Raw genomic sequence first — 13,705 nt, forward strand, 5'->3', positions numbered from 1 at the left:
AGGTAAACAACGAGAAGAATAACAACGTGCAGTAAACGGTAAAACTGTTTGCACTACAAACCAGTGTGTTCATAATTAAGACAGTACATTAAAATAATATGGTAAGACGCACAAATTTTCAATATCAAGCAGCAAAACGAACTGTTTTGTACAGGTACAAAATAGCTGGATGTGGATGAGACCGGAAGTCAGACCCATAGAATTTACAAATGGCCACGCCCATTTTTACGGCAAGAAAAAGGTGGATATTCTAAAGGTTTTTATCATTGGCTGATTTATGCAATTTAGTGCATATTTTGTTATGCCTCATATGCATATTTAAACATAACATTTCAGAAAGGGTAGTACAAAACAACTGTCTTAATGTATTGTATTTAATCAACTGGGGAAGTATGGTTATATCTATTGCAGGGGTGGCGAACGTCAGTCCTGGAGAGCCGCAGCCCTGCAGTTTTGCTTCAACCCTAATCAAACACACCTGAACAAGCTAATCAAAGTCTGAAGGGTTACTAGAAAGCTACAGGCAGGTGAGTTTTAATTAGGTTTGGAGCTGAATTCGGCTCTCCAGAACCGGAGTTCACCACCCCTGCTCTAGAGGATCCATTTGTGAGCAAGTGATGTAATGCAACATTTCTCTAAATCTGTTCTAGCGAAGAAACAAACTCATCTACATCTTGGATGACATGAGGTTAAGTAAATTTTCAGCAGTATATATATATATATATATATATTAATTGTCCTGTGACCAGTGTTATTTTAGTATTATTTATATACTACTATTGTGTTTTATTAATATTGTAAATTAGGTTTTAGTTTTATACTTTGAGTTTTAATTTTAGTTCAATTTTACTGTTAATGTGTTTTTTTATATTACTTTAGGTTTCATTTATTTTTTTATTTCAGTTTTAGTTTTTTTTTAATTCGGATTATTATTTCCAGTTAGCTATTTTAGTGCTTAAACTAAATGAAAATTAGAAATGTGGTCTTTGGCAACTAACTAAAATATGTGTTTGTTTTTTTTTGTTGTTGTTGTCTAATATTATATTTTTGTTTTATATTACAATTAAAAACAGATGCATTTGTGGTTTATTTATTTAAAAATTAACTTGAACTTATCTCCTTTTTATACAACATTTTCTTTTCTTCTATGTAAAAAATGCTGCTGCATTTTTTAAAAAAGCTTAAAAATTCTTGAGATAATTTAAATATCCAACTTAAGTAAACTAAAGTTAACTGAACTCAAGCACAAACACTTTAAGTTGAAACACCTTATTACTTATTCTAATGTTGAATTTTAATTTGTGATAATTAATCACAGCAATCATTTTCAACAGTGTTGCAACTGTGCAGCACTATATTTTGATTCGTGTTGATTTGCAATCTAATTTTGAACTCTACAGTAAGAAATGCTTTGTGGTTGTTGATGTAGGACAGTGAAGTTCTTACTCTGGGCACTGTGTGATGATCACTGTAGGGTTCAGGCCACGGCCAGGACTCGGCTCGCCCGGTGCTTCAATCTGATTGGACAGCTTGTAGCTATTAAAAAGCACATGGACATCTTATTATATAGTTAATCAGTGTGTATCTGAGATGAGTTACAGAAATGTCACAGACCTTTCCTCTTCGCGCAGAGTAGGTACGCTGTGATACCACTGAACAAACGTCTCATCCGTTCTGAAAATGCTGTTTCTACACGAGGACTGAAGGAGGCGAATTTGAGCAATGACTTCAAACTCCTGAAATCAAGAGGACGTGATGTTAATATTTTTTTAAACAACTTAAAAGATTGACAATCAAGTATATAATCACCATAAACTCACCCGTCGTCTTTTATCGAAGTTGATGAAGCCATTCTGTAAGAGACATTACATTTTGGTTTACATTACACCCTGCCAATGCAACGCTGACTTAAGAGTTTTGTTCTGACACATCTTGATTCTGTCAGATGAGCTTTGACAAACATTGTGAAACCACTGCTATTTTTATACTTCACAGCTGGATGTGCTGATACTGTCTATTGCCCCCTTTTTTTTTAGTTTCATGGCGGGCTGTGAACTGAACATCACCTCTAATCGGTCTTTGACTGCAGTGTCCAGCATGGTGAGATCTCGGAGGAAGATGCCCAGGTACGGCACAGTGCCCTGAGCGCACGACTACAAAAGAAATACAGCTTTCAGATACATCAAAGATTATAAACACTACATCACATCATTAACACAGCGGGTAAAATAAGTATTGAACACGTCACCATTTTCTCAGGACAGGATTACTTTCTAATTACTGATAGATTTCTGCTGATGTCTTGGCTTTCCATGCCTTTTTGCAGCTCCCTTTCTTCATGTGTTCAATACTTTTTCACACAGAACTTGATTTCTGAACTTATTTGTTTTGTTTTCTTTGTATGTATGGATTATATGGGTTGTTACCGGCATCTGGTGAAAATTTCATGTCATCAGTACCTTTAGAAATATATTTACTGAGAAAAATGGTGATGTGTTCAATACTTATTTTACCCGCCGTGTTGATTTGCAATCTAATTTTGAACTCTACAGTAAGAAATGCTTTGTGGTTGTTGATGTAGGACAGTGAAGTTCTTACTCTGGGCACTGTGTGATGATCACTGTAGGGTTCAGGCCACGGCCAGGACTCGGCTCGCCCGGTGCTTCAATCTGATTGGACAGCTTGTAGCTATTAAAAAGCACATGGACATCTTATTATATAGTTAATCAGTGTGTATCTGAGATGAGTTACAGAAATGTCACAGACCTTTCCTCTTCGCGCAGAGTAGGTACGCTGTGATACCACTGAACAAACGTCTCATCCGTTCTGAAAATGCTGTTTCTACACGAGGACTGAAGGAGGCGAATTTGAGCAATGACTTCAAACTCCTGAAATCAAGAGGACGTGATGTTAATATTTTTTTAAACAACTTAAAAGATTGACAATCAAGTATATAATCACCATAAACTCACCCGTCGTCTTTTATCGAAGTTGATGAAGCCATTCTGTAAGAGACATTACATTTTGGTTTACATTACACCCTGCCAATGCAACGCTGACTTAAGAGTTTTGTTCTGACACATCTTGATTCTGTCAGATGAGCTTTGACAAACATTGTGAAACCACTGCTATTTTTATACTTCACAGCTGGATGTGCTGATACTGTCTATTGCCCCCTTTTTTTTTAGTTTCATGGCGGGCTGTGAACTGAACATCACCTCTAATCGGTCTTTGACTGCAGTGTCCAGCATGGTGAGATCTCGGAGGAAGATGCCCAGGTACGGCACAGTGCCCTGAGCGCACGACTACAAAAGAAATACAGCTTTCAGATACATCAAAGATTATAAACACTACATCACATCATTAACACAGCGGGTAAAATAAGTATTGAACACGTCACCATTTTCTCAGGACAGGATTACTTTCTAATTACTGATAGATTTCTGCTGATGTCTTGGCTTTCCATGCCTTTTTGCAGCTCCCTTTCTTCATGTGTTCAATACTTTTTCACACAGAACTTGATTTCTGAACTTATTTGTTTTGTTTTCTTTGTATGTATGGATTATATGGGTTGTTACCGGCATCTGGTGAAAATTTCATGTCATCAGTACCTTTAGAAATATATTTACTGAGAAAAATGGTGATGTGTTCAATACTTATTTTACCCGCCGTATATACATTTTTTTTTATATACACGCACATACTACCAAGTTTGGGGGAGGATTCTTTAATGTTTTTGAAAGAAGTCTGTCATGCTCACAAAGGCTGCATTTATTTGATCAAAAATACAATAAAATGTTATTATTATTGCAACTGAAATGAGCTGTTTTCTGTTTAAATATGTTCTAAAATGTAATTTATTCCTGTGATGCAAAGCTGCATTTTCAGCATCATTACTCCAGTCTTCAGTGTCACACGATCCTTCAGAAATCATTTTGATTTACATTATGCTGGAAAACATTTTTGCTGCTTGTTTGATTTTTTTGGAACCTGTGATTCTTTTTTTCAGTATTCTTTGAAAATTGTTTTTAGGAACAATAAATAAAAAGTGAATAAAAAGTTAAAAAAGTTAGAAAAGAACAGCATGTATTCAAAATAGAAATCTTTTGTAACAACATACACTACCGTTCAAAAATTTAGGGTTCGTTTTTTTCTTTTTTTTTCTGTTCTATTTTTTTCTTTTATTTTTTTTAAATATATACTTTTATTCAGCAAGTATATGTTAAATTGATGGGAAAAAAGTGATAGTACATTTTAATATAATTTTTGTAATATTGTAATATTTCCACAATATGACTGTTTTACTGTATTTTTATTTAAAAGGGTCATATGATGCTTTTTTAAAGATCATTATTTTGTGTATTTGGTGTAACAGAATATGTTGACATGCTTTAATGTTCAAAAAACACATTATTTTTCAAATACTGTACATTATTGTAGGTCCTCTATGCCCCGCCTCTCTCAAACGCTTCGTTTTCTACAAAGTCCCTCCTTCCGACAAGCGCAGTCTGCTCTGATTGGCCAGCTGACCCAGTGCATTGTGATTGGCCGAACACCGCAAGCACTCGTCGGAAATGTAATGCCCCTTACCATAATCGCGAGCTTCATCTTTCAAAATAAATGTAAAGACAGAGCCCGAAAGGGGAACAGAGTCGCGTGACAGACACAGTGATGAAGCTGGTGTGTTTGTGATGTGACCCCCTCTCTCTCTCGCTCTCTCTCTCTCGCGCTCTCTCTCGCTCTCTCTCTCTCGCGCTCTCGCTCTCTCTCTCTCAAATTTTTTTTCAAATTCAAATGAGCTTTATTGGCATGACTTGCACAGTATTGCCAAAGCATTGTCCATTACATGAATAAACAATTATATAATACATAAACAAAACAACAATAGATAGATATATAAAATAATTAAGTAAATAAGTACACGTGTACTTTCTTTTTTTTCTTTTTTTTTCCACAAACAAGAAAAATATTAAAGACATTGTTAAAAAGAAAGAAAAAAAAACTTTGCACAACAGTACATGTAAGAAATGCTCTTGCTTCGGTTTTGTCCACTGGCTGAATATGACCCCTTTAAATAAAAGCAGCCTTGATGAGCATAATAGATTTCTTTAAAAACATTACAAATCATACTGATCCCAAACTTTTAAACAGTAGTATATATTATCATTATTTATAATAATATTTATATTTCTATATTAATATATAATAAAATCGAATATGTTATAATATATTTAATTGTATATTTATTTAAGGACGCTTACCCCTGTAAATCTCCTGTTGTTGATTTTAGTGTCAAGGTTTGACAATTTGGAAGTCCCCTCCTGTAAAATTAAAGTGCTTTTATTACAGAAAACTTAAATCGATTCAAAGGAAAATAGCTCAGTTCCTGTGTTTGCAAAATGTTTCTGCATGATGCATTTAAATCTGTCATGTGGAATCTGAATGTGATTTCAGACTTTATGGTTGTTGTTTTTTTTTGTCCTTTTTGGATCTTCACAATAGTGGTCACCATGATCACTAAAGCTTAATTACTCTCTTTGTGTTCCACAGAAAAAATAACAGCATAATGACAAGAGGATGAGTAAATAATGACAGATTTTTAATTTTTGGGTGAACTGTTCCCTTTCAGTCGGTCACTCTCGACGTCACGTCGGATGACCGACGAATTGGGATCTCGCTTAGAGAGACCAATCTACTTCGAGTGTAAACTAAACGAGCCAATGCACATTGGCATGCGATTATTGCATCCAGCTGCCGCTGATCACAGCGTGAGTATAAGTAGGCAGCAGATGCAGCGCATATTCAGGTTTTCGCTGAGGAGCCGAGCCGGTGACCCGGCCGCTCAGCGGTGGTACAGGAGCTGTGGCGACGGGACGTGACGTCTCCGTTCCCTCCTTCAGGGAACGAGGGTTACCATACGTAACTGAGACGTTCCCTTTCAGTCGGTCACTCTCGACGTCACGTCGGATGACCGACGAATTGGGATCTCGCTTAGAGAGACCAATCTACTTCGAGTGTAAACTAAACGAGCCAATGCACATTGGCATGCGATTATTGCATCCAGCTGCCGCTGATCACAGCGTGAGTATAAGTAGGCAGCAGATGCAGCGCATATTCAGGTTTTCGCTGAGGAGCCGAGCCGGTGACCCGGCCGCTCAGCGGTGGTACAGGAGCTGTGGCGACGGGACGTGACGTCTCCGTTCCCTCCTTCAGGGAACGAGGGTTACCATACGTAACTGAGACGTTCCCTTTCAGTCGGTCACTCTCGACGTCACGTCGGATGACCGACGAATTGGGATCTCGCTTAGAGAGACCAATCTACTTCGAGTGTAAACTAAACGAGCCAATGCACATTGGCATGCGATTATTGCATCCAGCTGCCGCTGATCACAGCGTGAGTATAAGTAGGCAGCAGATGCAGCGCATATTCAGGTTTTCGCTGAGGAGCCGAGCCGGTGACCCGGCCGCTCAGCGGTGGTACAGGAGCTGTGGCGACGGGACGTGACGTCTCCGTTCCCTCCTTCAGGGAACGAGGGTTACCATACGTAACTGAGACGTTCCCTTTCAGTCGGTCACTCTCGACGTCACGTCGGATGACCGACGAATTGGGATCTCGCTTAGAGAGACCAATCTACTTCGAGTGTAAACTAAACGAGCCAATGCACATTGGCATGCGATTATTGCATCCAGCTGCCGCTGATCACAGCGTGAGTATAAGTAGGCAGCAGATGCAGCGCATATTCAGGTTTTCGCTGAGGAGCCGAGCCGGTGACCCGGCCGCTCAGCGGTGGTACAGGAGCTGTGGCGACGGGACGTGACGTCTCCGTTCCCTCCTTCAGGGAACGAGGGTTACCATACGTAACTGAGACGTTCCCTTTCAGTCGGTCACTCTCGACGTCACGTCGGATGACCGACGAATTGGGATCTCGCTTAGAGAGACCAATCTACTTCGAGTGTAAACTAAACGAGCCAATGCACATTGGCATGCGATTATTGCATCCAGCTGCCGCTGATCACAGCGTGAGTATAAGTAGGCAGCAGATGCAGCGCATATTCAGGTTTTCGCTGAGGAGCCGAGCCGGTGACCCGGCCGCTCAGCGGTGGTACAGGAGCTGTGGCGACGGGACGTGACGTCTCCGTTCCCTCCTTCAGGGAACGAGGGTTACCATACGTAACTGAGACGTTCCCTTTCAGTCGGTCACTCTCGACGTCACGTCGGATGACCGACGAATTGGGATCTCGCTTAGAGAGACCAATCTACTTCGAGTGTAAACTAAACGAGCCAATGCACATTGGCATGCGATTATTGCATCCAGCTGCCGCTGATCACAGCGTGAGTATAAGTAGGCAGCAGATGCAGCGCATATTCAGGTTTTCGCTGAGGAGCCGAGCCGGTGACCCGGCCGCTCAGCGGTGGTACAGGAGCTGTGGCGACGGGACGTGACGTCTCCGTTCCCTCCTTCAGGGAACGAGGGTTACCATACGTAACTGAGACGTTCCCTTTCAGTCGGTCACTCTCGACGTCACGTCGGATGACCGACGAATTGGGATCTCGCTTAGAGAGACCAATCTACTTCGAGTGTAAACTAAACGAGCCAATGCACATTGGCATGCGATTATTGCATCCAGCTGCCGCTGATCACAGCGTGAGTATAAGTAGGCAGCAGATGCAGCGCATATTCAGGTTTTCGCTGAGGAGCCGAGCCGGTGACCCGGCCGCTCAGCGGTGGTACAGGAGCTGTGGCGACGGGACGTGACGTCTCCGTTCCCTCCTTCAGGGAACGAGGGTTACCATACGTAACTGAGACGTTCCCTTTCAGTCGGTCACTCTCGACGTCACGTCGGATGACCGACGAATTGGGATCTCGCTTAGAGAGACCAATCTACTTCGAGTGTAAACTAAACGAGCCAATGCACATTGGCATGCGATTATTGCATCCAGCTGCCGCTGATCACAGCGTGAGTATAAGTAGGCAGCAGATGCAGCGCATATTCAGGTTTTCGCTGAGGAGCCGAGCCGGTGACCCGGCCGCTCAGCGGTGGTACAGGAGCTGTGGCGACGGGACGTGACGTCTCCGTTCCCTCCTTCAGGGAACGAGGGTTACCATACGTAACTGAGACGTTCCCTTTCAGTCGGTCACTCTCGACGTCACGTCGGATGACCGACGAATTGGGATCTCGCTTAGAGAGACCAATCTACTTCGAGTGTAAACTAAACGAGCCAATGCACATTGGCATGCGATTATTGCATCCAGCTGCCGCTGATCACAGCGTGAGTATAAGTAGGCAGCAGATGCAGCGCATATTCAGGTTTTCGCTGAGGAGCCGAGCCGGTGACCCGGCCGCTCAGCGGTGGTACAGGAGCTGTGGCGACGGGACGTGACGTCTCCGTTCCCTCCTTCAGGGAACGAGGGTTACCATACGTAACTGAGACGTTCCCTTTCAGTCGGTCACTCTCGACGTCACGTCGGATGACCGACGAATTGGGATCTCGCTTAGAGAGACCAATCTACTTCGAGTGTAAACTAAACGAGCCAATGCACATTGGCATGCGATTATTGCATCCAGCTGCCGCTGATCACAGCGTGAGTATAAGTAGGCAGCAGATGCAGCGCATATTCAGGTTTTCGCTGAGGAGCCGAGCCGGTGACCCGGCCGCTCAGCGGTGGTACAGGAGCTGTGGCGACGGGACGTGACGTCTCCGTTCCCTCCTTCAGGGAACGAGGGTTACCATACGTAACTGAGACGTTCCCTTTCAGTCGGTCACTCTCGACGTCACGTCGGATGACCGACGAATTGGGATCTCGCTTAGAGAGACCAATCTACTTCGAGTGTAAACTAAACGAGCCAATGCACATTGGCATGCGATTATTGCATCCAGCTGCCGCTGATCACAGCGTGAGTATAAGTAGGCAGCAGATGCAGCGCATATTCAGGTTTTCGCTGAGGAGCCGAGCCGGTGACCCGGCCGCTCAGCGGTGGTACAGGAGCTGTGGCGACGGGACGTGACGTCTCCGTTCCCTCCTTCAGGGAACGAGGGTTACCATACGTAACTGAGACGTTCCCTTTCAGTCGGTCACTCTCGACGTCACGTCGGATGACCGACGAATTGGGATCTCGCTTAGAGAGACCAATCTACTTCGAGTGTAAACTAAACGAGCCAATGCACATTGGCATGCGATTATTGCATCCAGCTGCCGCTGATCACAGCGTGAGTATAAGTAGGCAGCAGATGCAGCGCATATTCAGGTTTTCGCTGAGGAGCCGAGCCGGTGACCCGGCCGCTCAGCGGTGGTACAGGAGCTGTGGCGACGGGACGTGACGTCTCCGTTCCCTCCTTCAGGGAACGAGGGTTACCATACGTAACTGAGACGTTCCCTTTCAGTCGGTCACTCTCGACGTCACGTCGGATGACCGACGAATTGGGATCTCGCTTAGAGAGACCAATCTACTTCGAGTGTAAACTAAACGAGCCAATGCACATTGGCATGCGATTATTGCATCCAGCTGCCGCTGATCACAGCGTGAGTATAAGTAGGCAGCAGATGCAGCGCATATTCAGGTTTTCGCTGAGGAGCCGAGCCGGTGACCCGGCCGCTCAGCGGTGGTACAGGAGCTGTGGCGACGGGACGTGACGTCTCCGTTCCCTCCTTCAGGGAACGAGGGTTACCATACGTAACTGAGACGTTCCCTTTCAGTCGGTCACTCTCGACGTCACGTCGGATGACCGACGAATTGGGATCTCGCTTAGAGAGACCAATCTACTTCGAGTGTAAACTAAACGAGCCAATGCACATTGGCATGCGATTATTGCATCCAGCTGCCGCTGATCACAGCGTGAGTATAAGTAGGCAGCAGATGCAGCGCATATTCAGGTTTTCGCTGAGGAGCCGAGCCGGTGACCCGGCCGCTCAGCGGTGGTACAGGAGCTGTGGCGACGGGACGTGACGTCTCCGTTCCCTCCTTCAGGGAACGAGGGTTACCATACGTAACTGAGACGTTCCCTTTCAGTCGGTCACTCTCGACGTCACGTCGGATGACCGACGAATTGGGATCTCGCTTAGAGAGACCAATCTACTTCGAGTGTAAACTAAACGAGCCAATGCACATTGGCATGCGATTATTGCATCCAGCTGCCGCTGATCACAGCGTGAGTATAAGTAGGCAGCAGATGCAGCGCATATTCAGGTTTTCGCTGAGGAGCCGAGCCGGTGACCCGGCCGCTCAGCGGTGGTACAGGAGCTGTGGCGACGGGACGTGACGTCTCCGTTCCCTCCTTCAGGGAACGAGGGTTACCATACGTAACTGAGACGTTCCCTTTCAGTCGGTCACTCTCGACGTCACGTCGGATGACCGACGAATTGGGATCTCGCTTAGAGAGACCAATCTACTTCGAGTGTAAACTAAACGAGCCAATGCACATTGGCATGCGATTATTGCATCCAGCTGCCGCTGATCACAGCGTGAGTATAAGTAGGCAGCAGATGCAGCGCATATTCAGGTTTTCGCTGAGGAGCCGAGCCGGTGACCCGGCCGCTCAGCGGTGGTACAGGAGCTGTGGCGACGGGACGTGACGTCTCCGTTCCCTCCTTCAGGGAACGAGGGTTACCATACGTAACCGAGACGTTCCTTAAAGAACAGCAATAGATAATGAATTAATATTAATATTCAATGAATGAATTAATAAGTATCGCTTTTTATTTCTCCTCTTTCCTACTACTTGTTTCACTTCTGTTTCAGTTTTTATAACCATTTCTTACTATGTGGGAAATGAAATAATATATATACTGAATTTATAAATGTGTATGTATATACTGTATATATATATGTATGTGTGTATGGTTTTACATACACATATATGTAGTTGTTTTTTTGGTGTTTGGCTTAGTGTTATGTTAGAATCATTATCATACTCTTATACCTTTTGTTCTTTAATATTTTGAATAGTTTTTAGCTTTATTTTTTGTTTTTCATTTAAATGTTAAGTTTTGAAATTTTGTTGTATGCATTTGTCATTTTTTATTTAATTTCTTTATTTTTAAAATGTGTATAAGTAGTATTTATAAAGTTTTAGCTTTTAGTTTTGGATCTGTTTTTAGTTGTTTTAATACTACAATTGATTGCTTCTGTTGTCCTCATTTGTAAGTCGCTTTGGATAAAAGCGTCTGATAAATGACTAAATAAAATTACATAACAAGTTTACAGTGTGAGGCTGTGTTTTTGCATGACTGAATCTGATATTACTCATTCTGTTCATGTCATTCGTTCCTCCCTTTAGGCCGTGCTGAATTAATGCAGTGCTCTACAGTGATGAAGCACATCCAATGAGAATTTTACACAGAGAGCCAGAGAAAATCGATTGGCCTGATATTTTCCCATCAATGCATTGCCATGCTCTCTACTAACATTAGAGAAGGCCCGTGTGAATTGGCTGCTTTGTATCGTAGTGAGACTGACCTCTTTGAGTAGCTCGCGGCTCTGGGAGTAGTTGTCTTTCTCTGAGAAGATGTCAGAAAGTTCCTCGTATCTCCTCACAGCTTCTCTGTCGGAGCAGAGGAAAGGACTTTAGGTTATTCTGCACTGCTGTTGTTAAAAATGACGTTACCGTTTCATATATTATGCATCATTTTTTGCATTGCAATGCAAATTGGAAATATAAATGTGAGGAATATTCCAGAAAAACAAGCAAAAAATTAATTAATAAAAGTTTATAATATTATTATTAGGATTGTAATCCTTTTACAATCTTATACAGCAAAAAAAAAAAAAAATCTCACCAAATTATATTTCAAATATACATATATTAAAATTGAAAATCTATTATGTTTAAATCTTCAAATGCTAGAATTTTTTTTTTAAATGTAGTGTTCAAAAGGGGCAAGAAAAAACATTTAATTCAAAAATGCATATTTTAGTAAACAAAATGTATTTATTATATTTTGGACAATATCAATATATTTAGATTGAAAATATATTAAAGTAAATATAAGAAACATAATAAATGAAATGATATAAATTAAATTGATCTAAATATATATATGTGTGTGTGTGTGTGTATATATATATTTTTTTCTGTATAAATTTATATAAGACAAATTTCGTCTGACATTCATACTATATTAGTCTTATTTTTTTTAATATATTTTAAAAGTATATCTGTATCTATGATTAATATACTAATTTATAAATATAAGAAAAATAATAAATGAAATAATTTAAAGATGTATATTTATTAATATGTCAATTTTCATTTATATTACATTAAATATATATTAGCAATATATTTTAACCCATTTTTAAAAATATATTCAAAACATATGAAAATATTTTTTTGTCATATTGGAGGAAATTCTGTAAGGCAAGTTGTACTGCACCACAAATTAATATTGACTTGATATTCCTTTAACGCATCGACGAGCAGTTTTCGAAGTAAATCCAGACCTGTCTGTTTCCTGCCAGGTCTTTCTCAGTCTGTGGATGGGGTTGCTCTGCAGCGCTGACAGAATGGCGTACAGTGAGGAGAAGTTCTTCCTGCTTCTGCAGGCCTGTTTGGGAAACAAACCACACGCTCACGTGAGTCCTTCATCCTGATGGATGGCATCGTTTACAGTGAAACGGCTCTGACCTCTGCGACGCTGATCCATTTCTCCAGCAGTCTGGCCCTCTGTTGGCTCTTCAGAGCCGTGTTCCACAAGCATGAGGCTGTGACAGCGTTTGCTAAGCGATTGAACTGCTTGATAGTAGCTCTGACTGACCAGCACGCTCCTTCCCGGCCCTTCTTATCTCTCTGAGACCACAGAGACCCCAGACAGTGATAGGGCACCAGCTTCAGAAACAGATCCTTAAGGCAAAACAAAATCATTTCATTTAAGGATGCTACCAACAGGTCCGAGATGTTCACAGACTTTAGAGAGTGAGGTAAACTGTAACTCATTTTACTTTTAGTTTCAAACTAATCTCTGGTGTTTTCCGCAGATGTAAAGGCAGCATGATCAAACTCACTGTCTCGATCCTGGTCAGCTGCTCTGCAATCACACTGGATGGAAACCCCAGGATGCTGGTGGCATCAAACTCCGAGGGATCAGGAGATGTCACACCTTTGGTAGGATCTGTAGGAAATCAATACATCAATATGGAAAAATGGACAATAAGTGCTGCTATGTCTATCTAACCTGGAACCAGAATTTACTATTAATGCTTGCTATGAGGAAAATGTGTTTATAAAGAAAAAAAATGTGGGGTCAGTAGGATTTTTTTTAAAGAAAATAATACTTATTCAGCAAAGATTCATTAAATTGATCAAAATTTGCATTGATACAACAGATTTCTATTTCAAATAAATGCTGTTTATTTGAACCTTCTGTTCATCAAAGCATCCTGAAAATAATATATCACTGTTATCACAAAAATATAATGCAGCACAACTGTTTTCAACATGTTTCTTGAGCAGCAAATCAGCATATTAGAATGATTTCTGAAGGATCACTGATGTAATGATGCTGAAAATTCAGCTTTGCATCACAGGAATAAATTACATTTTAAAATACATTAAAACAGAGAGCTGTTATTTTAAATTGCAATAATATTTGTGACCCTGGACCACAAAACCAGTCATAAGTGTCGATTTTTTGAAATTGAGATTTATACATCATCTGGAAGCTGAATAAATAAGCTCTCCATTGATGTATGGTTTGTTAGGATAGGA

General features: G+C 41.6%; 1 protein-coding gene across 4 annotated transcripts in view; it reads right to left on the bottom strand.

Moving 5' to 3' along the window:
• The window catches only part of LOC107666852 (ral guanine nucleotide dissociation stimulator-like), a 38,368-nt gene that overhangs the window by 5,168 nt on the left and 19,495 nt on the right, over positions 1-13,705 (bottom strand). For all 4 annotated transcript variants that reach the window (XM_016458350.1, XM_016458349.1, XM_016458351.1 and 1 more), the window contains 9 exons: positions 13,003-13,109; positions 12,626-12,841; positions 12,442-12,545; positions 11,458-11,542; positions 5,262-5,321; positions 3,219-3,305; positions 2,973-3,005; positions 2,767-2,888; positions 2,599-2,688 (listed from right to left, as the gene is read on the bottom strand). In XM_016458350.1, coding sequence (XP_016313836.1) covers positions 2,599-2,688; positions 2,767-2,888; positions 2,973-3,005; positions 3,219-3,305; positions 5,262-5,321; positions 11,458-11,542; positions 12,442-12,545; positions 12,626-12,841; positions 13,003-13,109 — 904 coding nt within the window. The remainder of the gene's footprint in view (positions 1-2,598; positions 2,689-2,766; positions 2,889-2,972; positions 3,006-3,218; positions 3,306-5,261; positions 5,322-11,457; positions 11,543-12,441; positions 12,546-12,625; positions 12,842-13,002; positions 13,110-13,705) is intronic.

This window comes from Sinocyclocheilus anshuiensis, unplaced genomic scaffold (assembly GCF_001515605.1).
Source record: "Sinocyclocheilus anshuiensis isolate Anshui unplaced genomic scaffold, SAMN03320099.WGS_v1.1 scaffold267, whole genome shotgun sequence".
Classification (NCBI taxonomy): domain Eukaryota; kingdom Metazoa; phylum Chordata; class Actinopteri; order Cypriniformes; family Cyprinidae; genus Sinocyclocheilus; species Sinocyclocheilus anshuiensis.